The 22,749-nt window shown below is 56.1% G+C and overlaps 1 protein-coding gene across 1 annotated transcript in view; it reads left to right on the forward strand.

Annotated features, from left to right (window-relative positions):
- The window catches only part of LASP1 (LIM and SH3 protein 1), a 39,629-nt gene that overhangs the window by 3,055 nt on the left and 13,825 nt on the right, over positions 1–22,749 (forward strand). The window contains exons 2-4 of the mRNA XM_086687170.1: positions 3,857–3,951; positions 13,866–13,950; positions 21,221–21,328. Of these exons, the coding sequence (XP_086543296.1) occupies positions 3,857–3,951; positions 13,866–13,950; positions 21,221–21,328 (288 nt within the window). The remainder of the gene's footprint in view (positions 1–3,856; positions 3,952–13,865; positions 13,951–21,220; positions 21,329–22,749) is intronic.

The raw sequence follows: 22,749 nt of genomic DNA on the forward strand, positions 1-22,749 counted from the left end.
CTCATTCATTTGACAAATATTTATTGAGCACCTGCTTTGTGCCAGGCTCTCTGAATGACTGCTGCAGGAACGTTTGGGGAGGAAGAGAGTCTGTGTCTTGACACGTCCTCTACATTTTGAGAAGGGTGGAGTTTTGTCTCCAACCCTGTTGGGAAGCATTTGTATCCGGGGACCTGTGCACTGTCTAGAATCTCCCCTGGCTTGCTTTCCCAGCCTCCTGAAAACAGGTGGAGATATTCAGGAAGGCTAGAGGACTGGTAGGCTGCTAGTTCCCCTGGAATGCTTTTTTTTTTTTTTTTTTTCTGGAATGCTTCTTTGGGAGGGCTCTCCTCCTCTGGTGGTCTGAGCCACCCCCCCACCCCCCCAGGGGGCAGCAAGGCAGAAGGCGGCTGGGCTAGACACAGAAGAGGAGGCAGGTCCATGAAGCCGTGGTGCCCCATTTTCCCAGCTGAACCCCACGATCACGTTGTGATCATCCGTTCACAGGAGCTACTCCTTATTGCGACGTGTCAGCTTCAGTCTTCACAAAACCGATGCGATTGCTCCTCTGAATTATGAACCCCCTAAGCGGAGGCTCAGACAGGTCATGCGGCTCACTCCCTGCTCACCCAGAGCTGTGAGCAGCCGCTTCCCCTACCTGCACCGTGATTCCAGAGGGAGAGTGGCTGGCCCAAGCCTCGACCAAGTATGGAGGACCTTGCTTCTGCCCTCATCAGCCTCCATTTGCCTTTCTGTGGAGTGGGGTTTCAGTGGGACGGGTTGTAGTTTTGGAGCTGTGGGTGAGAGCGTGGAGGGCACTGCCGGTGCCTGGAGATGGGCTGAGAGGGTTCTTATTGGCACTGGACGTCTGGGTTTTGTGACTAGGGAAACTGTGGACTCCCAGGGCAGCAGGAAGGATTAGAGGTGCACGCCCAAAGGTGTACTTTGCCCCCCCCCCCCCCCGAGACTACAGGCTCAGGAATGCATCTCTGAAAACTTCTTATCTGGGGCCTTCAGGAAAAGGGGGTGCTCTTGCTCTGGGACAGGGCCAGTGGGGCAAGGGAGGGAGGCAGACAGGTCCTGGTGGGGCCGTACTGACTTATTTCCCTGTGTCATTCACTGGACCCGACTGAAACAGGGATGGGGTTTCTTTCCTCTTGGGGTCCCCTTGGGGTCCCCAGCCCAGGCTTGGCCCACAGGGACTTTTGGGTGACTTGTCATCTTCTGTTCCCCCTTCCACTCCTCCCTCGCCCCGCTCCAAAGAGGACACAGTAGCGGGAGCTGCCGGATTTTCTTTAACCTTGGAGCCCTCCTCTAGAGAGAGGAGGGAAGTGACAGGAAGCCGCTATCAGTGCTGGGCTTGGAGCCTGGAACTGGGTCATCTCATTCCTCCCACCACCCCCACCCCGCCCCTCTGTGAGACCACTTTCCAGACTCAGAGACTGAGTTCAGTAGCGACCCTGAAGGCACTCGGTCCCCTCTTGTTTTCATTATTCTGCTCCTGAGCCCCATGTAGGGAACAGGTGACTACTGCCCCAGCCTTTAATGTGTTAGCTGAGAGCAAGGGGTCTTGGGGTGAGGGGGGAAGAGCTAATGATGGAAATGGGCCCCGTCCCCTCATGGGGGCCCCCTTCCTCCAAAAGGCAGCTAGGAGGTTTCTTGTGGAACCCCCTGCACCCCCAGCCTGGCCAGTCTGCTCTGCCTCCCTTCCCCAGGGGCTCAGCTCCAGGGTGGGGACCTGGCCATCTGCTAGGGTAGGGCTGTCTCTTTCTTTCCCTGTGTCTCCCCCAGGTCGATCAGGAGGCAGCGTTGGAGGTCCCCAGTCCTAGGACAGTGCATATTCCTGCATATATGTGTGTGAAAGTGGGTCATGGTCCGGATTCCAGAGAATGTTTTTCCTGGCAGGCCCCTGAGGGGGTGGGGGGGAGGCGGAGGCCCAGGCAGGGGCCTGTGCAGCTAGGCAGGCAGCGGCCAGCAGACTGGGTGGTGACAGGGCTGGGGCACTCTGCCAGCACCTCCCAGGCATTGGGGGAGAGAGAGGGGCTGTGACTTTGGGGGCTGGTGGGGGCCGGGACTACCCTGTTCTGGTCTGCCAGCCAGGTTGCATGTGCTGGGTTTTTGTTCGGAGAGGAGTCTGGGCTGGGCTCTGGGATGGGCCCAGGTTGGGGTGAGGGCCAAGCTTACGCCAGCCGTGCCTTTGCTTCCAGACTTCCAGCTGGCCATCTTCCCAAAAAAGTGGTTCTCCTATCACTTCATTTACTATTCCAGCTTTGGAGAGTCTCCTCGATAGGGAAAGTACCCTGTTAGAAGGTGATTACCCCCAAATTATCCCCTGGTCCCTGGTTGAAGTGGGCCAGGGTCGAGGAGGTGGTATCGCAGCTTCTCAGCTTCCTTTTTTCTGTCCCCTCTTCCAAAGTGTCCCAGAAACATCCCTTGGCTGGGCAACACATTTTGAAAAGCCCTGTCTTGGAGGGATTCCTTAACAGATGGCTATGAACCAGCCCTGTGCTGGGCACCTTCGCAAGTCTCCCTGGGCTCTTCCCTGGCTTCCGGCCTCCTTCTTTGAGGGGTCAGGAGTGTCTTCCTCTGACTGCTGGGAAATGGGGCTGAGACGGGCCAGCCAGGTCACCAGACAGCCCGGATTCTGGGGTCCTGGAAGCTGGACTCCAGGTTGGTGTTGATCCTGGGCTGCCAGGGGGGGCGATTTCTATATCCTTTGTGTGGGTTTGCCTGAGAATCAGCATTTCTCAGGATGGGAGCATTTCTGTTGCATCGGTCCCCCTTCCTTCCTGGTCTTTGGCTCTGTTCCCCTTGACTGGCCCCCCTGGATTGGTCCCTGGGTTTTGCTGGAGTCTTACCCGCATTGTAGCTGTGGTTGGGCACAGGGAAGCCCCACCTGCTTCCCAGCACACACAAGCCTCCAGCGGGAGCTGCTGAGCCCCCTCTGCTGGGTTTGTACCTGTCATGGGGCCCAGCACCTAACATTCGAGTACTTAGAGGGGGCAAGCGCTGTGCTGAGTGTCTTACAGGTGGTTTCTCCTTTGCTCCTCATTATTGCTGATACTCTTTTCAGACATGAAGATGGCTCGGAGGCATACGCCCTGACCAAGTTCGCACAGCTAGTCAGGGTGGAGCTTTGATGCCCACTGTGGGGGATGTACCTCCTGTAATGCCTCAGAGGGAGAGCGGCTGTGGGGGTCCTCTCGTCCCAGTTATCTGACTGGGGCTGGGAGAAGGGAAAGGGAAGGAGAAAGAGTGTGAGTGTGGTGGCCAGAGCTTGGGACACCCACCCCCCACCTGGTCACGGGTCCTTCGAAGTGGGAGGTATGAGAGCTGGAGCTGCGCCAGGGGCCCATGTGTAGCGGTCCTGGAGCGAGAGTGAGGAGTGCCAGGGTTTCGGCCCAGGGGCCTGGTGGCCGGCCCTCCTCTCCTTCTCCAGACCCTGTCAGGCTGCGGGGCTGCCCCTCTGAGTTCAGCAGCTGTGGCTTCTTAGCAACCCTGGTGCAGCTTTGCATAAGCAATGAGGCTTCTGGTGGTGGTGGTGGGGGGGGGGGGGCAGCAGGAGTGGTCGGGGGAGGTGGGGCCATCCTTCTGGGGACAGCTTGCCACTGTTAGAACCGGCCCCTTCCACGCTCACCCTTCGTGCCTGCCCGTCTCCTGCTCCTGAGAGCTCAAATGGCTGACGGGTGGGGAGTGCGGAAGGGAGGAGAATGTCAACGGCTGCCAGAGCCTGTGACTTGAGATGTCCCCGGCTCACCCCCGGGGTGATTCTGTGTCCCAGTCCCTGGGAGGGAGGGCTCCTTCCTAGGGCCCGAGTGCCCCTTCCCGAAGTCCTGGTGTCTGATGGGTGTCCCCCCCTCTGTGCCTCTGTCCCCAGTTCTGGCATAAAGCATGCTTCCACTGTGAGACCTGCAAGATGACACTCAACATGAAGAACTACAAGGGCTACGAGAAGACGCCCTACTGCAACGCGTGAGTCCTGCCTCCCTCCCTAGCTCTTCCTTCTGTTCTCGCGATGTTGCCCAGCACTTGCGCGCTCTACCTAGGAAGCGTTCAGCGCGTTTAGTCCTCACCCCGGCTGGATGAAGTAAGGGCTGCTGGTGTGCCCATTTTACAGGGAGGGAAACTGAGGCTTGGGAAAGGAATAGTCTTTCCCCAGATTACACGGCTAGCGAGAGGCTGGTTGAAACCCAGCCAGGCAAGCATGTTCTTCCCAGTGCACCCTGCTGCGAGAGAGGGCCCAACGCGGTCCTTCAGGGAACGGTGCTCTCTCTTACTTACCCCCTGCCGGAGGGGCTTGGCGAGGGCTTCTGGCAGCAGCCCTTCCTGGCGTTCATCTCTTGAGAACTGAGGGCAACGTGAAGGTGTGGCTGGGCCTGGGGCAGGCCTCTTCCTGCCAGTGAGGGAGGCCGTGGAGACCTTCATGTCTTTTCCAGTGGAGTTGGCTGGGGCTCTGTTCCTTTCACACTGGGACCCGCAGCCTGTCCTGATGCGGGGAGACGGGTAGAGGTGGGGTCCTCCATCCAGAAGGACACCCCTCTCCCATCCCTTGCAGTTCCGGAGAGTGCACCGCCTTCTACCTTCAAGTTGACGTCATATGTAGCAAGTGTAAACTCAGTACAGGTCCACGGTATATGCAGGACCTCCCAGCCACCCTGCTAGTGAGGGCTTCAGAAGGTCAAGTCACTGAGTCACGGCAAAATCCATATTCAAAGAAATTCAGGATCTGACTTGCGTCTAGGAATTTCTTTGGTCAGGAGGCTCTTCGCGGCAGAATCGCTGAGGAGGGGAACACTGGGACTTGTCGAAAGGGGTAGGGGGCTTAAACACCCTTGAAAGGCTGCCTCTCCCTCACAGCAGCCCCAGTCCCCTCCTTGATACCCCAACCTCATCATCCCTTGGGGTTTGAACATTCATCAGGCAAGGGTGCCTGCCAACTGCTATATGCCAACCTGTATCAGGAACTGGGAAAGGAGATTTCTTAAAAAAATTTTTTTTCTAATGTTTATTCATTTTTGAGAGAGAGCGTGAGTTGGAGGGGGGCTGCATAGAGAGACGGAGACACAGAATCTGATTCAGGCTCCAGGCTCTGAGCTGTCAGCACAGAGCCCAGTGTGGGGCTCAGACTCACGAACCACAAGATCACGACCTGAGCCGAAGTCGGATGCTCAACCGACTGAGCCACCCAGGGGCCCCTGGGAAAAGAGATTTCTAAATGACAAAAATCTCAAGCCCAAGAAGCAACCTGGATATTGTCCTTTCTGGGAGGGATTGGGCACTGGGAAGGCTGCCTGGGGTAGAAGGAAGATCCCAACTCTCTCCTGGCTTTTGCTTCAGCTGCCTCCTCTCTTCTATTAGCTTCCACTGGTCCTCTCCCCCCTACCAACCCCTCCCACCCCCCAAGGGAAATGGGACATTCTTAGAATTCTTACAGGCTCACACAAGCCCTGATTCTCTGCCACTTCCTCCCTCTGTTGGGGAGCGGGGTGGGGTTCAATAAAGCCAGAGGCCCGGGCAGTGTAACCCCTTCATGGCTGGACCACTTGGAGCTGGATTCTGAGCCCTGAGACTCCTTTGGGGGCAGTTTCTGAGCCTCGGCCCCACCCGGCAGAAGTCTGGCTGAGCCACGTCTCTTCCTAAGACTCTAGTAGCCTAGCATTCAGTGAGCATTGGGAGTTGGTGACAGCAGTCAGCCTTGTCCTTGTTTCTCGGCGTTTTCTCAGCCTGATGCTAACTGCTCTCACCCTCTTCTGGGGAGGCTGCGGTAAGTGGGGGTGGGGACTCCTGGAGGTGTTGGGGTCTCTGGGGGCGGTAGAAGATGAAGCACCTCTCCCCGGATGCTGCTTCCACAGTGCCCAGGCAGAGGCTCCTGTCTCTGTCCTGGCCCCCAGCCGGAGAAGCAGACTGGCCTCTCTCTGTTTCCCCAGGCTTTACCGCCCCAGCCTCTGCCCTGCCCAGTTGACCTTTGGCCCAGCTGGGATGTTACCTCGGAGGACTCAGAGGACTCGGAATGAGAGCTGAAGCTCTGGGGGGATGTGTGGCCCGGCTGTGTCTCACCTCCGCTGGGAGTGGGCAGAGTAACACCCTGCCCGAGGCGCTCACACTCCCTCAGCCAGCGTCTGCTAGCAGTTGGTCCGGACCCAGCAAGCCTGACGAGGTGATTCCAGGATAAGCCAGATGTAGTAGGCTCGGCCTGCAGGGAGCACCCTCAGGGCCTGTCTGAGCTTCAGTTTCTCCATGGTTACACATTCCCACCCAGGGATGCGGGGCCCCTAGACCAAAGAGTACTGAGCACCTGCCATGTGCCAGGCACTGTGCCCGCGTCCCCTCTCATTCCTTCCTGTTTGCTTTCTGCCTCTGGCCCCATCCTCCAGTGACATTCAGGTTCCTGAATCTTGGGGTTTGCCAGGGTGTAGCTTTGCCCCCATCCCCATCCTGACCTTGCTTTGTGGACCTCAGGCCTGGCTTCCCTCCTTCTCAGAAGTAGCGTCTGCTCAAGACCCACAGGGGCAGGTGATCTCTCCTCGCCCTTTGCCAGGGAGTTGGACCCCCCCCCCCCCCCCGCTCCGCTCAGTGAGCGAGAGTGTATGAGTTTGTTGTGCAGGGAGGCTTCTGTGTTCTGCCTCTTTCTGGCCAGTCCCTGAGTCAGGATCTTGCAGGGGGTGGTCAAGAGAGAGCAGAGGGCTGTCAGTCATTCCCCGGTTGGCTTCTCAAGACCGAGATTTTAAAATGTTCCGGAAAGGGACTGTAAGCAGCCAAAGGGCCTCTTCTGTTTCTCTCATTGCACTAGGCTTGTTTTGGGGTTAGGCAGCAGAGAGAACCCAGGCTAGATCACAGCCAGCCTGCTGGGCCGTGATGGACCCCCCCGCAAACGTACCCTTAAACACGTTGCCTGCTGCGGATCCAGACACATACACTTTCTCCTGGTGTGGGGCCGGGGAGAGATGCCAGGGAGTCAGACTGAATAGGTTGCATCTGTGTCGTACTTCCAGGCACAGCCGCCCAGGCACTGCCATGGCAAGGGGGAGGTGCGCCTTTCCGCTTTTGCACAATGGCTCGTGGTACCAGAACCACTGTTCCTCAGATTCTTTCGTGAAACGTCTGGGTGGGTGGAGTGCGCCTGCTCCCTTGGGTTAGAGGAATATTTACGCCCTCGATTACTTGTTTCGTAAACCACATTTTCCGAAAGTGGGGCTCATCTGTCCGCATGCACGGACCTGCCCCTTTTCCTCCATGCAAATAGTGTGGGAGTGTGGAGGTCGGAGGTGGGGTCGGGGTGGGAAGAAATGTGCCCGCGCCCTCCTCCTTGGGGGCCACGAATCCGTGCAGGCCGCACACCCGAGGCAGAGTTGCAGACCAGGGGAACCAGGTTTGGGGATATCAAGTGTGGAGATGGACATGGGCGCTCAGATGCCCCCTCCCCCTCTTCACTGACTACAGATTTCGGGGTCCATCCTTCACAGTTTCCTTGAGCTGTGTGATGCGGGGCTGAGGAGGCTGGAGATGGCCCCGGCACTGGAGAACAACTTGACTGTGGTCCTGCTCCTTCCCTCGGGTCTCAGAGTGTGGGGTCTGGGTGCTCAAAACGTCTCTGGATTCTGCCAGACTGTGTCGAATCCCGGCTGCTCTTGGGGATGGGGCATCGGTGGGCAAATCTAGGACTGGGGTCTGGGGCTTTCCCACTTCCCTCTTTCCTGCCTCTGATTGGGAAAAATGGGATCAGACGTGTCAGGAAGTAGGTGTAGCACCAGGAGTGGGAGTGAGAGGCGGGGCGGGTGTGTGATGTGTGTTTGGGATGGGGAGGCAGGCTCAAAGGGGCAGCCACAGTGGCCAAATGCAGTCTCTTCCCCCCCACCCCCACCACGACTCATTCCCAAAGCCTTAAATCCAGAGATGTCAGGGCTTCAAGGAACCTCAGAGATCACTTGGTTTCTGAACGAACCTGTTTTATAGATGAGGAAACTGAGGCCCAGTGTCTCTATGCCTTACCCAACTTGGCAGAATTATTTCTCTTTATGTATTGCCATCAGGGACTGGTACCAGCTTTGATTTTGCATCTTGCAGTCTGAGGGCTGGTAAGTCCCTCTTCATGTCTGGCCTTGATCCTTCTGGCTGCTTGTGTTTTTCCTCTGGTCAAACAATGCTTCCTTGTTGCTTCCTATCCCCACCATTTCAGCCCCTCAGGCCTGGGGGACTGGTAAGAAACTGGGTTAGAAAGGAGCCCTCCCCGCCTGCCCACGGGCAGTGTTCCCAGCAGGAGAATCAGCAGCTCCTTCCAGAGGCAGGATGTAGGGGCTATTTTTTTTTTTCCTTTGGTAAAACCAAAGGCTCCTTGTTGCTTTTGTTGATGTATTTTTGTTCCTCCTTGAACAAAAAGCTGTGGTTTTTGAAGGGGTCCAAGGCTGGAAGGGGCAAGGTTGCTTATAGAAAGGGGGTGCTGAGCTTTCGGGATCTCTGGTCTATTCTGGCTCAGCCTCTGGAATGCAGCTAATGGCAGGAGCAGGAGTGGGGCTGTGCCTTATATGCTGTCCCTGTCACCAGTATGTCTGTAGCAGGAGCCTCGATATCCTCCCTGTCCTCAGAGTCCTGAGCAGGAAGGTAACTCAGAGGTCCTTAGTCAGAGGACCCTTCTCCTGCATCCCTGCGCATCACTGTCTGCACTCTTGAGACACCTGCTTTGGAAAAGTTTTAATTAAAGGAGGAGGTGGCTTCTGACTGAGACCCCACAGGGTCTCTCTTGACGCCCTAACTTGGCAACTGGTTGGGTTTGAAAGATAAAGTACTTTGTTCTTCACCCACCCCGCTAAGCACATCTTTCATTTCCCCAGGGCTCTGAGAGCTGGGGGTGGACTGGGTCCATCAGAGAGAGAGAGAGAGAGAGAGAGAGAGATGGCAGCCTCCCCCTAGATGGCCGGGCAGCTGTGGTGGAGGGGAGTGCGCTGGGCAAGGTCTTTGTCCTAGACGCTGAGCAGCAGTTTCTTTTTCTGTAAAACAGGCACAATGATAACGCCTGCCTTTTCTAACCCAAAGCCTTGTGGCAAATCTCAAGAGACAATGTGCCTCAAGTCTATCAAGAAGTCACTCGGTATGCCTGTAAGTTCTCCCGGAGGTCTAGGCTGCTGCCCACTGCTGCCTGATTACCCTCCTGGTCCCTGTTCTTGCCCTCATGGATGCTAGGTCCCTTTCCCTGCGCCTACCCCCCCCCCCCCCCCCATCCCCGGCTTCCCGTCCTAGTGAACTTGGACTGTGTCCATGCCTCTCTCTTCCCCAGAGCAGCTGATGCTGCTGTCAAGGGTGGGGAGGGGCATCGGCAGAGGGCCCACTGCCTGGAATAGTTAACAAGGGGCTGGGTGCAGGCTGGCCCACAGACGGGACAAAGAGCAGCTGTGCTCTGCACCAAGCTCCAGGTAGGGTTGGGACACCCAGCTCTTCCCTCATTCCCTCAACCGTGATACAATCTGTTGGCGAGGCTGGGGTTCCGTTAGGGTCACTAGCTGGGGTGGGAGCCCCTCGTCTGCCTCAGCACCCACATTGGCACACACACACATCCATTCATCCCAACTGGGATCTGAGGGTAGCGGGTGCTGGTGGGGGGTGGGTAGCTTCAACCTGAGAACAGAGAGGGAGGGAAAAGGTAGAATTCCCAGCAATTGTTTCTGGAAGGAGGTCAAATCAGTTGCAGCCCTCTTGGAAGGCAGTCATGTTGGTGGGGGAAGGGCACAGCACCGATGTTTGTGCGTCCTTCCTTCTGAAACGCACCCGTGGCACCTGTCTTCCTCACCGACATTGTCTATAAGGATCCTGCGTTCACGGCCTCCTGGTTTTGGCCCTCATGAGCTACTCCGCAGCTGAGGACACCCTTGCTGTCTGCGCCTCTTCCCCCACCCCCACAGACTCTCTCTGTCTTCCTGCTCTGCCGCTCTCCTGCCTGGAGCTGAGGATGGGGTTGCCATGGGAACCTGAAGCGCAGTGAGCAGGGGAAGGGAAAGACAGGGTTGTCTCGCCAGGGCTGGGGGCTGTGGGGAGGGGACAGGGTTGACCCAGTAGGAGGAATAGATGTCTGCCTGCCTTCTTCTGGCTTAGGGTTGGGGCTCCGGGGAGCAGGGTAAGAGATTGGAGGTTCTGGAGCTCCTCTTTAATCTAGTTAATCTAATGCAGGATTAAAGTCTCCCCCACGTCCCCCCTTCCTGCCAGATTAAGCTGTATGAACATCTAGGCTGGTCTCCCCTCCCTTCTGATGCGATTGGTGCTCTGACTGTTGGGGGCTAAAACCTGGGGGTCGTGGTGTCTCCAAAGAGAGGGTGATGAATACCCGACAATCCCGTCCAGAGGCACTCGCTGCCTGTTGGGAGGGTCTCCTGATGCCCTTCTGGTGGCCTGTCGGAGATGTGTGAATGTGGCCTGGAATGTGGGCTGTTATGCGTGGATCTTCTGGCTCCAGTGTCTACGGGACGTGCATCACTGCAGGGGGCCCATCTATGTATTCATCGTGTGTGAGGAACAACACAGCGTGTATGCTGTAGGAGCCTCAGAACTGCAGTGGGGGGGTGGGCGGTGCATGTCAGGTGCACGTGTCTGGCTGTCCTTGGGCCACTGGAACAGGAGCTCCATTTTAACCTTGTACATTCAGGGGGTGCCTGAGTGGCGCTGTCCTTTAAGTGGCTTTTTTAAAAACATTTTTTTTTAACGTTTATTATTAAGAGACAGAGAGAGACACTTTTTAATCTTTTTTAACGTTTATTATTGTTTAAGAGACAGAGAGAGATGCAGCATGAACGAGGGAGGGGCAGAGAGAGAGACAGACAGAATCTGAAGCAGGCTTCAGGCTCTGAGCTGTCACCATAGAGCCCGATGCGGGGCTTGAACCCGTGAACTGTGAGGTCTTGATCTGAGTTGAAGTCAGACGCTTAACCACCTGAGCCACCCACGCGGTGCCCCAAGCGGCAGACTCTTGATTTCAGTTCAGGTCACGATCTTGTGGTTTGTGAGATTGAGCCCCACGTCGGGTTCCATGCTGACAGTGCACCTGCTTCTTATTCTCTCTCTCCCTCCCCCCACTGGCACTTGCTCTCTCTCAAAATAAATCAATAAACTTAAAAAAAAAATTTTTTTTTAATTAACCTTGTACATGTAGGCAAATTAGAAACCCCAGGTTTGCAGATTCGCTCCAGAGCACATGTGTTTGCTGAGCCTGCCAGCCTTCCCCCCCCAGATGCTAAGCAGTGCTATCTCAGAATTGACCTTTCAAGTTCTGGGCCACAGCTGCTGGGATGTCTTCCTCATGGTGCCCTTGCTTCATGACCTCACCTCTCTCTGCCACAGGATTCTCTACCTGGAGATGTTCTCCTCACCATACCCTGCACCCCGTGACACCTTCAGAAGGGCTCTGATCTGGTGGGAGGGTCATCTCTGAAGCCTTCCTTGCCAGGACCTCAGGGTTAGCTAGTTCCGCTGGAGATCTTACTTGGATCCCTCCTGCTGTCATCTTTCTAGTCTCTAGGAACAGACTCCTGGTTGATCCTCCCTTTTTCTGGAACTGCTAAGCAATTTTGAATGGAGCTCCTCAGCTGTGGGTGGCCCTAGCTTCCTGCAGCTGGGCCAGGCCTGGGGACCGGGCCCGTAGCCTTAGCCCCATAGTCATCCACGGGCCATTTCTGTTGCCAGCTGCAGGCACCTGTGTTTGCTTTTCAGTCTCATCCCTCCCTCCCTCCGCGGGGGGAGCTGAGGGCCTGAAGTGACCTGGGAGCCAGGACCCAGGTGTGGCAGTGGAGGCTGGGGTGGGGGTGGGGGGACAGAGCTGGAATCACCTAGGTCCAGGACAGTGAAACCAGCCCAGAAGCAAAAAGGATTTGCCAAAGTCACCCAGAGAGTCAGTGGCAGGACCAGAGTCCAGCACTGTGTCCATTCTGGTCACACACTCCTCCTCACCTTGGTTTAGTTGTGCAAATCCAAAGTCCTACCCTTCACAAGTGGTGGCTCACAGGGAAGTTATGTGTTTATAGGTAGCACTGGCTCAGGGTGGTGCCAGCAAGAACCTCCCAGCTCTGGGGAGCACACAGGAGTGAGGGGGGGGGCGCTCATTTCCGGCTCTAGGGCGCATGTCAGCCCGCTGGGATGAAACATGCCTGGAAGGAAGCAATCCGTCTCTTACCTGAGGACAGTGTGTGAATCGGAGATCTGCAGGTGGTCACAGTCATGGTGAGGTGAGGTCACCCAGGGCTGCAAAATAGCCAGACCTCAGCTCCCTTTCAGAGAAGCCACTCACTAGTCCCTGAAATAGTTGGGACCCATGTGGCCCCCTAGCCATTTTACATACCAGCACATACCCACAAGCCACAGTGATTCAGTGCTACGTCTCCTCTAGCTGGTTTGCTGGGGGACTTCGTGATGACCCAGTGGGATGTAGGAGATCCAAGTTCTAGTCTTGGTCCAGCTTCAGTGCCTGATGTGACTTTCATGTATCCAACAAATGTTCGTTGAATACCAGGTACTGTTCTAAGGAGTTTGAGGTTAATCAGTGGACAGAAGAGACCAAAAACACCTCGTTTCCTGGAGAAGTAGAGAGAGGACAATAAACCGATGTGATAAAGAAGTTAATTATGATAACAGATAAGTATTAAGTGCGTGGTCCCAGCACGCTATTTCCTCCTCTGGGAAATGAGGAGGTATGACTGCATGATCCTGGAGGTCACTACAGGCTTGGCTTTGAGGGCTGCCCTGGTTCCAGCTACCTCCAAGCCAGCCGTCTTTCTGGGGAACAGGCTCCTGGTCTGTTCCGTGTCTGCCAATTGGAGGGTTTGGCTCAGGATCCTGGGCCCTGGGCAGGCTGGGTGCAAATTTAGATGCTACCACTTACTGGCTGTGTGCCTTGGCCACATTGTTCGACCTCTCTGAGCCTCAGTTCTCCCTTCTGTCAAAGTGGGAAAGTAGGGCATTTGTGAGGATTTGGTGAACTAAGTAAGGCACGAGGAGAACATCAGCCTTTGTTACGGCGTTAATCTGGCACTTGAGGGCCTCAAGCTGACTTTCTGAGTCCAGCTGATTTCTCACCTCCAGTTAAGTTAGCCCTTGTTGGCCCTTTGAAACACCACTCTGGATGTGTGCATTTTCTCTCTTTCACCACCTCCCCCAGGAAGCCCCCCCCCCCCGATATGTATGTCCCATTCTCCTTTACTTCTTCTTTTTTTTTCTTAAGTTCTTATTTTAATCATCTGGTGTTCATCACAGGTGCACTCCTTAGTCCCCATCACCTATTTTACCCATCCCCCCACCCACCTCCCCTCTGGTAACCATCAGTATTGTCTGTAGTTAAGAGTCTGTTTCTTGGTTTCTCTCTCTCTCTCTGTCTCTCTCTTTTCCTTCTTTGCTCATTTGTTTTGTTTCCATTCCCTTTTACTTCTGTCTCCATACCCCCCCCCCCCCCCCGCCCTTCTTCTGCTTGGTCCCCATTTCTGGTTTTAACTGAAAGCTTTGTCCTGACCTCTGCTCTATCGTCTCCCCAGTCTAGTTGGGCCGTCCTGGGTGGCCCAGGCCACTCAACCTCCCTGCACACGAGATTCTAAGGCGTGGATTATCCCCAAATAAGGGCCATCCGAAACCCTCAGACACTGTCCCTAGGGCCTCCCTTTGGCTCAGAACAGTTCTCCATGGCCGGCCAGCTACTCGGGCCTGATGTTGTCTTCCCAGTTCCGCCCCGGCTAAATCTGAGAAGCGCTTGCCTCCCCTCAGGCCAGGGTGATGCACATCGTGCTTGTGCTGCTGGGGCAGGGACAGGGGCTGCTGGCGGAGAAGAGGAAGTTTCCAGGAGAGTCATGTCTCTGAGAAACCAGGAGGCTCCTGCCCCTTCTCCAGAGTGACCTCTACTCTGTTTTCTCTCTGTCCTGCAGACACTACCCCAAGCAGTCCTTCACCATGGTGGCTGACACCCCGGAAAACCTCCGCCTCAAGCAACAGAGCGAGCTCCAGAGTCAGGTGAGGGGGCGGGGCTGGCCCTGCGGCCTGACCGGGAGGGAGGGCTGTTGTAACCCTTGGATTTGGCAAGGGCTCCTTCCCCCTGTGGTTACGAAGCAAGGCCAGGGTGCTGAAATCCTGGTACTTGCCTTGTCTCCCTGCCCCCACCCGGGCACCAGTTGCTTCTTATTTCCTGCCTTTATCAAAGGAGTGGAGGAAGGCATGCCCCCTCCCCTTTCTACCTAAAGCCTGCTGGGGAGGTATCGGTATCTGATTCTTTCTGCTCCAGGAACTATGGTGTGGCCTCTAAAGCCCACTTCCTCCAGGAAGCTGTTTCCTTCTCCCTCCTCTCCACTCACAACCCAACCCACCCCCCCCCCCACCCCCCAAAGGAGGGGACTCACTTCTCCAGGCTGGTGCCAGCCTGAGGTCAGTCGGCTCTTTATGGCCATGTCTCTGAACCTCCTCCACCCCTCAGAGGGCCGCTGGGAAGGGGGCCTCGCCCTGGGGGCCTGTCCTACCTTTGTCTCCTTGGGCCTGATTTTCTTGAGCACTTGCTTTGTGGGGAGTGGTGCGTGCCACTGGGGGGAGGGGGAGAGGGGGGAGATGGATTGGTGCCCCAGGGAGAACTCGGTCTTTAGGGGACACTGAGGAATAAGCAAAGGGTCCAGATCCCTGAGATCTGAACAGGTCACTCTCCCTAGTGGTCTGGGAGGGCTCCTGGGACAAACCTAGGCTGGACTGTGAAGAGGGGGGCAGGGCAGGGCGGGGCTTCTGCAGAGACCCCCTGAGGGACTTAGCCAAGTGGGCAGGGTGCCTAAGGCCAGGAACATGTTGGGAGGTCCCCCTGGGCCACAGAGAGGGATCTCTCCTGATCCCTCCGGAGTGGGGCTCCTGCTGTCTGATGTTAACATGACCTCTCTGGGGCCCTGTCTCCTAGTAGGTCGCGTGGAGGAGGACCAGCCCTGTGCTGCCTGGGGCTGTGGGCGCACTCTCTCCCTGACTCCTCCCGGCAGCTGTGAGGAAGGTGCTGTGTTTTTCCCGTGGTGCAAGATGAGGAAACAGAGGCCCAGAGATATTAGGGGGCTTGCTAAGATCAGACAGTGGTAGTAGGGGTAATAACACTGTGAACCACTAACTTGTTGAGCCTCTGATGCCTGGGCATTGAAGCTCCCTTGGTTCTCAGCCTGTGCGGCTGGCAAGGTCGCTTCTAAGGTCACTTCTACTTTAGGAAGAGGGAAGGGATGCTGCTGACTTTGAAGGCCGGTTTATCTAATTCTGAGACTTGTGCTCTTTCCCGTTTTCCACCCAGCTCCCTAAGGAACACTGTCTCCACTTTGATACTAAACACGATAGTTCCTCGTGCTGCTGGGAACATTTATAGTTTAGCAAGTGCTTTTAGTTACTTTGCCTCATGGATCCTTGACCCCACTCTGGGGGATATCAGATGAGGGAACTGAGGCTTTGCCTGTTGACACGCCCAGTAAATGAAGTTGCAGGATCTGGCCTCTGGTTTTTCCACTCCCAAGTACAGTGACCTTGACCATGTACAGCCCTGGTGAGGCCTGAGGCTCAGGCCTCCCCTGTTTCCCACAGCAGCTGGGAGCAAGTAGGGGAAGCTGGTTTTTCCCTCAGCAGCAGCTTACATCTGCCAGCCCAGAGGCGGACCCTGCTTGGCGTGAAACCTGTAGTTAAGGGGGAGCCGGTATGGATACCAGACCCCTGCCAGCTGAGGAGGTCAGGGTGGTCCAGCTGGCAGGGAGAGGGGCTGAGGCAGCTCTGGGGCCTGGGCCTAGTCTACACAGGGAAGATTTTGGCCAGACCCTCCTTGGTCAGCCGCGTACTACCGCCCTGGCCTCCCAATCCAGTAGAAGGCCCCCTGGGGCCAGAGGTGGAGGGGGCTTCGGGGGGTGGGAAGGCCACAGCATCCAGGGCGACCCGGACTCCCCCCCACAGCTTGAGAGGGACGGTCAGATCCCCAGTTGGTGGGGGTCCCATCAGAGGAACCTGGAAGAAGAGGTATGGGGAGGGGACATTAGGTCTTTGGAAAGTTGTGGGTCCAGAGGTGTGAGAGTATGTGCACACACTCAGGCAGAGGCCAGGGCAGACACACACACACACACACACAGACACACACACACACCCCTACTCTCAGGAGGAGAAATTCAAACCCTATTAATTCCCTCAGCCTTTGTCAGTCCCACAAAAGCACGGCTGTAGCTCTTTTTGCCCCTGGAACCAGATCCCTGAGGGGCGGGGTCTGTAGGAGGAAGCGCCCGGTGCTCAGGCTCCAAAGGTTCCTCTGCCTTTGCTCCCTGCTCCCCAGGGGCCTGGCCTGCTGCTCACCTCTTGGGCTCCCGGGCTCCTCCTGTCTCTCGGGCAGGCTGAGGACCTTGTGAGAATGGCGGCCATTCTCCATGCGGTCCTCGCTGAGGGCCAGGCCCTGACCTCATTTAATCCTTATGACCACCTGATGAAAGAGAGATTGTTTTGTCCCCATTCTACAGATGGGGACACAGGTTTAGAGAGGCTAGGCCCCTTGCCCAGAGCCCAGTGACAGAAGCAGATTTCAGACCCCTTGCTCTTACCAATTCTGTAGTCTGACGTGGTGCCCAGCCTGGTACTCTTGACCCACAGGATGCCGTTACCAGTGGTGGGGGACAGAGAGAGAGAGAGAGAGAGAGAGAGAGAGAGAGAGAGAGTGTACACACATGCACACACACACACACACACACAGACACGTGCGTGCATGTGCGTACTGGAATACAGATTCCTAGGCCCTACCCAAGAGGTTTCTGGTTGGTAGTTCTGGGCAGGGCCCAGGAATCTGCGTTTTGACTGCCCTGGTGATTCTCCTGAGCCTTTTGGACATACTCAGAGCCTTAGAGCTGGGCTGGGGGGCAGGCAGGGAGTGGGTGGAACTGACCCCAGCTCTCCCCTTGCTTCTGCCGCGTGGGGTGTGAGTCACGGAGTCGGGGCTCTGGACTGGGGTAGGTGGCGGGTGGGGGTAGGGCCCCTGCCTTCTTTGCAAGCCTGGTTCTGTCTTCCTTCTACCTCGCCCCCAGCTCTGTGGTCTGAGCCTGGCCGCTTTTCTCTCATAGCTTTTTTTCCCCTCCCTGGTAAAATGGGGACAGCAAAGCCCAGTCGCCTGGAGGTCTGGGGCTGGCCGATGCACTGGGTTTGGAAGGGATGAGTGGGCCTGGCCGGGGGTGGTGACAGGTTCTGGCTCCTGTGGCTGCTGTGGGGGCAGGGCCTGCTAGAGCAGCCTGTGGCTGGCAGGAGGGGAAGTGGGAGCCTCCTCTGCCTACCCTGCCCCACCCCACCAGGGTGTCAGTTGGTCTCTTTCCAGGGCCCCTTCCTGGCCTGGGTGCGTGTGTCTCAGCCCTCTCCTCTGGAAGCCGCTGGTGCTATTTCAACTTTATTTGTTTTCCTGTCTCCAGTTTGGTTCTCAAAGTGGTACTTTGGGTGTCTGGGACACCTGGAGCCTCCCTTGTGGAGGAGGTAACCACAGAACTGACCAGAAATGACCTTCTGGGTGGTCCTGCCCGGGCCTGGCTGAAGCAGGGAATGGGAGACTGGGGCCCAGCTGTATCCCCTACCCGAGGTAGCTCTCCCACCTCCAGCCCCCAGGCTGAGCAGAGAGGCGACATCTTTGGGGTGGGGCTGAGCTGGGGGGTGTCTGTGTGGCCCTCTGAGGCCCTGCAGAAGTGCAAAGAGAATGCCTCTTTCATTTTTTCCCCCATCTCACACCCCCGTGGTGCTGGGCAGTCCCAGCACAGAGTGAGAAATGCCCTGAGGCACAGGAGAGTGTGGTCTGTGACCAGCACAGGAGGCAGCATACTGGTGTCACTCTAATGTTTAGAGATTTATTTTAGAGAGAGAGAGAGAGAGAGAGAGAGAGAGAGAAAGAAAGACACAGAATCTGAAGCAGGGTCCAGATTCCAAGCTGGAAGCGCAGAACCTGATGTGGGGCTCGAACTCAAAAACCTTGAGATCGTGACCTGAGCCAAAGTCGGACGCTTAAGCGGCTGAGCCACCCGGGCGCCCCACTTCTGTCACTCTTACCTAAACCAGCTGAAGGTCAAATCCTGGGTCTGCCACCACTAGCTGTGTGACCCTGGGCAAGTTATTTCACCTTCCTGAGTGAGCCTCAGTGTCTTCTTCTGTAAAATGGGGCTTACCTTTCTCCAAAGGTTATTGTGAGGATATTAGTATATATCGGGCATTTAGAACAGTTCCTGGCATAGAGTCAGCACTCAATAAATGTTCACTATTAACTATTCTCCTGGAAAGGAGAGGAAATGGAGCCTGGGCACAATGAAGCTGGGGAGTAGACACAATGACCTTTTCATGAATGCTTCCAGCACTGACTTTTCCATTAGTTCTCCTCCCCATCTGTGTCTGTCTAATTTTAAAACTGATTTCTTTTCTGTTAGAAGGGGGTGGGTTACATCGTATGGGCGCCCAGCACATAGTAGGCACATAGTCGGTGGAAATTGTTGGTATTGTATTTTTTTTCCAGAAAACAATTTTTTTTTTTTTTTTAAGTCACGATCTTTTATGTTACGTCAGCAACGCAGTTATGTTCTAAATTATGCTGTTGGGAGATTTTGTGTTTGTTCAGTTCAGTCACCACTCACGTGACAAACACTTATATTTGTACCTCCTTTGCTCGGGCATCAGATCTGGCCCCGCCTTGGGAATTTCCAGGATGGGAGGCCCAGGCAGTTCCTAGGCATGGAGTCATCCGCCCACAGTGCTGAGTTGCACCCCGACCCTACCAACAACTAGGCTGAATGACCTTGGGCAGGTCCCTTCCCTCCAAGACCCCCATCACGTCCTGGCGAGCCATCCCAGATGAGGGCAAACACTCCTGCTTGGGTGACAAGGAAACCCGGACAGAGGGGCTCTAGGCAGCGGGGCCCTCCCCGCACTCCTGGCTCTCGCCCTTTTTTCCTGTGCACCTACTCCAGCACCAAAAGGCCTCTCAGAGAATGTTTCTCACCTTGATTCTTCATAATTAAGGCCTGCAGGTACATAAAAATGGTCACAAACTCCAGAGCTGGGTGGGCTCTTAGAGATCAGCTGGCCGGCCCCCGGCTCAGGGGATTCCAGAGAGGGAGACTGACTTACCTAGTGACATAAGCAAAGAGGTGCCGAGCCCAGACCTCCCTCCATCCTTTCTCAGCCCCCATTCCACCCCAGCCCCGCCCTATCTGGCTGCCTGTGCCAGGAGTGAAATGAATTCTCCTTCCCCGGCAGGGAGGGAGAGGCAGTTCCTGAGCTTGGGAACTAGCTGATGTCATTGTAGTGTCGCCATGGCAATTATTCCCCTGGATTAGGGGCCTGACCCTTACAAGGCCAGGAAGTGGAGGAGAGAATGGGGGTCTGGCACTTGTTCAGCACTTTGAACGTTGACAGAGCACTTCCACGCTTGCCCTCTCAGTGGGTATTGAGCCCTGCCTTGCTTCAGGATGCTTCAGGATGCAGTTGCTGTGTGAGGGCCACTGTCTGTAGTCTGTACCATTGATTAGAATGAGTGGTACTATCCCCATTTTACAGATTGGAAACGGAGGCTCAAGAGGTTAAGTCATTTGCCCGAGATCACTTAGCAAGTGGGAGACTGCGCCCGTGTTAGAACCAGCTCCCTCTGGCTCTTTGCCCATGCTCGGTGACGGGAAGCCCCCCTCTCCATATTTTAACTGATTCCTGTGACAACCCTTTTACAGATGAGGAAACCGAGGCCAGAGACCTTGGATTTGGGGCTTCTGCATCTGGAGCTGTAATTTTCTGGCTCTAATGCTTTCCCCTCCCTAATGCCCCTTTCCCAAAGGGTCCCTCTACCTCCAACACAAAAAGTTGCCCTGCTGCTCCAGGTCTGCCTGGAAGAGGTGACGCTGGAGGCAGTTCTGGGCCCTTGGGGTGGGTCAGTACTTGTATTTACTGCATTAACTTCCGGTCTGATGGGAACTAGCACATCCAGGCCTTTGATTTTAGTCTGGATCAGAACGAAGGAGCTTCTGAAACCTTTTTAGGATGAAGAACCCCATGGATGGGTAAGCTGGGCTCCAGACAGTGGACAAGGACCTCTGACCCCTGGGGGTTGTGCAGAGGAACTGACAGGTGTGGCCACAGATTTATACGTGTGTGCTGTCGGTCGGGTCAGGGTGCAGCTCAGCCCTGTGGCCAGATGTCTCCATGCCTGGGAGCTGCCCGGACGTCCCATCCTGGAAACTCCCGAGGTCCTGGGCCTCGTGTCCTGAGCTGACCTGCTTCTAGGACAGTGGAGCAGCCCCCATGGAGGAAATCCAGGCAGCTGGTGGGGTTGGAACAGCTGGCTTCTGAGGGGGACAGTGAAGCCTCTGGAAGCCGAACGGTTCTCTGTCCCATGGGCATTCCCAGCCTCCATTCTGTGCTTCAAACCCCCCAGGAGAAAACAAGATATTTTTCATATTTCAATTCTGTTAGTGTTCAGGAAGTCCTTTCGTACGTCCGACTTGAGTCCCTCTATACTTGAATTTCTGTGGATTTCTCAGAAGAAGAAGGCAGTGCTGGGGTGGTAGGAACCCTGTTGTGAAGTCCTGTCTGTCCCCTGCCAATTTCATCCCCTCATGTGGCATTGACCTTAGAAGCGGGCCTGGCAGTCTCCAGGAAGCCGCCAGGCCTGTCAAAGACGCATTGATGGAGTCTTCGAGTGGCTGTCTCACTGCCCTTCTCTCTGGGTGCTAGCTCTGTCCCTTGGCACAGCCTTCATTCGGCTGGTCGCTTAAACACTCCTCCGGGCTCTCAGTGGGTAGGGCCACATCCTGGCCGGGGCTGTCTTTGGAGCTCTGGAAAGAACCTTCTTCCTATAGCTTGCGGGCAGGATAGGCTAGCGGTGAAGGGTCAGGAGTCCGGCAGATGAGAGTTTGCACCATGGTGGCTCTGGACATTTATTGCCAAGCTGTGTGACCTTGGCAGGGGACTTTGCCTAGCTCTGGCTCAGTTTCTTTATCTGTAAGATGGAGCCAATAATAGAACACGGTAAGACTCACATGAGAGAATTCACGTAAAGCACTTGGTGCTCGGAATGCCCTGAATACGTGTTAACGGGTTATTGTTAGCGGCCTAACACTTCTTGGCTAAGGCTTCTGCTCTGCGTTTGGGGGTGGGTGATAGATGTCGCTGCAGGGGGATTTCTGGTCGGGATCTCTCTCCTGGCCGGTCGCCGCCTCAAAGGTGGCCACAGGCTGGGGCCCTCTCTGCTGCCCCTGCCTTCACTCGGATCCCTTTCCCCTCCTTGGTCCTCCAGGTGCGCTACAAGGAGGAGTTTGAGAAGAACAAGGGCAAAGGCTTCAGTGTGGTTGCAGATACACCGGAACTCCAGAGAATCAAGAAGACCCAGGACCAGATCAGTAACGTATGCTCCCCTGCCCGCCGCCTTGGAACCTGCACTGACCTGCTGCCCTCCCCGCTCCTCCCCTCCCTGCCGGCCTGGCAGGTGTGAACGAGGCCAGTTCGCCGCTGTTCCCCCGGCCCTTCTGGGTGTGCCTGGGTGGCAGCCGCTTGAGCAGAGGGAAGAAGGGGTGTGGGGTTCCCAGAGGCCTTTTTTCCTGTGCGCCCGTGTTCCCCTGTTCTGCCCTCTGCCCACAGAGCATGTCTGCCTTGAAAGCACCACACTTCAGGGGGTACGTGGACAGGATGGGCCTATGTGCTACATCACTCCCCACCCTCTCTGAAGTTTTTCCTTTGTTTCCTTTCCCCTCCTGGCTATGGTGGGTGTCAGGGTCCAGACTGACTGTTTTGTCTAAGCACAGAGGTCATAACTGGGTGGCAGGGGTGGGGAGGGGCCAGCCTCCCCCTCGTCTGTCTCTGGGTGCTGAAATTGCAGTCATTTCCGCCCTCCCTCCGCCTCCTCCCCCACCTCGGCCTGCTCTTCCTTCCTGTGTAAAAACCCCAGCTGGCTTTGCCGGCTGGCCCCGTACCCCCTGGCCTGGCCCTCCTGGGCTGGGGATGGTCAGCCGTGTGTGGCTGGGGCGGGACTGGGTATAGAGAGTGGGTGGTAGATCGATGGACCCATGGCACCTGTGGCCAGGGGACAGGCATTGGTTTCCTGCTTGGTAGAGCCGGCGGCCAGCAGCCAGCGCAGCCCTGCCTTTGTGGGGAGGCCGCCTGGGGGGTTTTGGGTATGTGGGGGCGGCGCGCTGCTTTGAGCCACAAGCACAGAACATGGGCTGCGGACCCGTGCACAGGGTCCCGGGGCACAGAGTTGCAGTGTGGGCCTGGCCAGCCTCGTCTGGGAGGTCCTACGAATGGACGCCTCGGCAAACAGTTGTCTTTATGTCTAGAACAGGGAGGGGTCAACAGGTTGCCCGGTGTCTCTCTGGGCTGAGGGCCTGGGTGCCAGGTGGTCCACCTGGCGCTCATCCCTGGGCTCCACAGGCCTCCCCCTTCCTCCGCCCGGCCTCCTTGATGGGGCTGTGCTGGCAAAGGGCTCCACAGCGGCTCAGGTGGATTTCAGAGCCAGAACCTACCCTGGGCGCACCCGTCACGCCCAAGCCCATGGCCTTCAAACTTTGCAACCTACGCTACGAAATACATTTCACATAGCGACGCCCCAAACGGGCACGCTTGTTTATTTGGAGAGAAAAGCAAGTCAAGACTTACGTGAAAGAATCCTTACTACTTGGAGAGCGTTCAGATATCTTCTGGTTTACTTTATTTTGTAAAGATGCTCGTTGCAGACTTAACCGAACGGGTAGCAGAGCGGGCTTTGCCACGAGGCTGTTGCCCTGCAGTTTGAAATTTGTGGTTTGAGGAAATGGAGCGCTTCCTTTGGGC

The sequence above is a fragment of the Puma concolor genome, chromosome E1 (genome assembly GCF_028749965.1).
Source record: "Puma concolor isolate L17-30 chromosome E1, mPumCon1.1.hap2, whole genome shotgun sequence".
In the NCBI taxonomy this organism is placed as follows: domain Eukaryota; kingdom Metazoa; phylum Chordata; class Mammalia; order Carnivora; family Felidae; genus Puma; species Puma concolor.